Raw genomic sequence first — 1,016 nt, 5'->3', positions numbered from 1 at the left:
ATCTTTGCTACACTGATAACAATATGACATATTGTTAATGGCAGGCAGGGTTTCCCTACCAATATGGCAATATGTACAATATGCCATATTGAATATGCTAAACCTATCAAAACCTGTCCTGATACACTCGATTGTAAGAACTTGTGTCACTGTCCCATTTATGGTACAGCTGTCCGTAAGCTAAGCTGTGCTAGATATTCATATATTCTGTGATACTAAACGTAAACGAGTTATTCATCCTCGAGTCGAGTGTATCGTATTAACGGTTACATGATGACTTGTGCTATCTATGTAGGTCACTCCTCGACAGTTACGTGCCAACACGGATGATCCGTCACTCATCCGTCCCATCTGCGTGACTCAAAGAGGGTAGTTTACGCGTACACTTCGACACGCCGAAGCACAACGAATTGCTCATCTTAGTGGCTTACAATGAAACTCCTCGTATCATCATTTTGGTTCTTCTTGTGCGATCTTTTCTACGTTGAAGCAGAAGTGGGCGAAAATGGCCATTTCCGAGGGCTCGGTCCTGTGAACGGTGATCCTAACGACAGACTCTATTATAGGCAGAAGGATTATCTTGAGGCCATCTCTATACCGGAGGCTTGGAGTATCCTGGACTCTACTCCCAAGAGAACACCTGTGACCATCGCAGTTATAGACGACGGAATCGAGGCCGCTCACCCTGACTTGAAGGGTACCGTCATCAAGGGCTACAACGTCGTTGATAAGAATGATGATACCAGTCCTCGAGGACGGCATGGCACTTGCATGGCTGGCATCGTTGGTGCTATCAGAAATAACAAGATCGGCATGGCGGGTATCCTGGACAGTGTGCGTATACTGCCCATATTCGACGGTGAAGTTCTGAGCTACTCTGCAATCGAGGATGCTTTCACCTATCTGATCAATAAGAGGAGAGATGATGTGAAAGTTATTCTCATGACGGAGGTATCCGGATCAAGTAGGTCTCAAGCTGTTACCGACAAGATTTTGGAAGCGGCTTCAGCTGGCAT

At 45.9% G+C, this 1,016-nt stretch overlaps 1 protein-coding gene across 1 annotated transcript; it reads left to right on the top strand.

Annotated features, from left to right (window-relative positions):
* Positions 1-432: 432 nt before the first annotated feature.
* On the top strand, positions 433-964 carry Pmar_PMAR027118 (Thermitase, putative; the record flags this gene model as incomplete). The annotated part of the gene is made up of 1 exon (XM_002769859.1): positions 433-964. A coding segment is annotated over one exon (532 nt), but the record flags the coding sequence as incomplete, so codon positions are not given.
* Positions 965-1,016: the final 52 nt, after the last annotated feature.

Source organism: Perkinsus marinus (genome assembly GCF_000006405.1).
Source record: "Perkinsus marinus ATCC 50983 genomic scaffold scf_1104296964796, whole genome shotgun sequence".
Classification (NCBI taxonomy): Eukaryota; Perkinsozoa; order Perkinsida; family Perkinsidae; genus Perkinsus; species Perkinsus marinus.
Note: the sequence above shows the minus strand (reverse complement) of the source record. Positions and strands in the feature narration are given on the sequence as shown.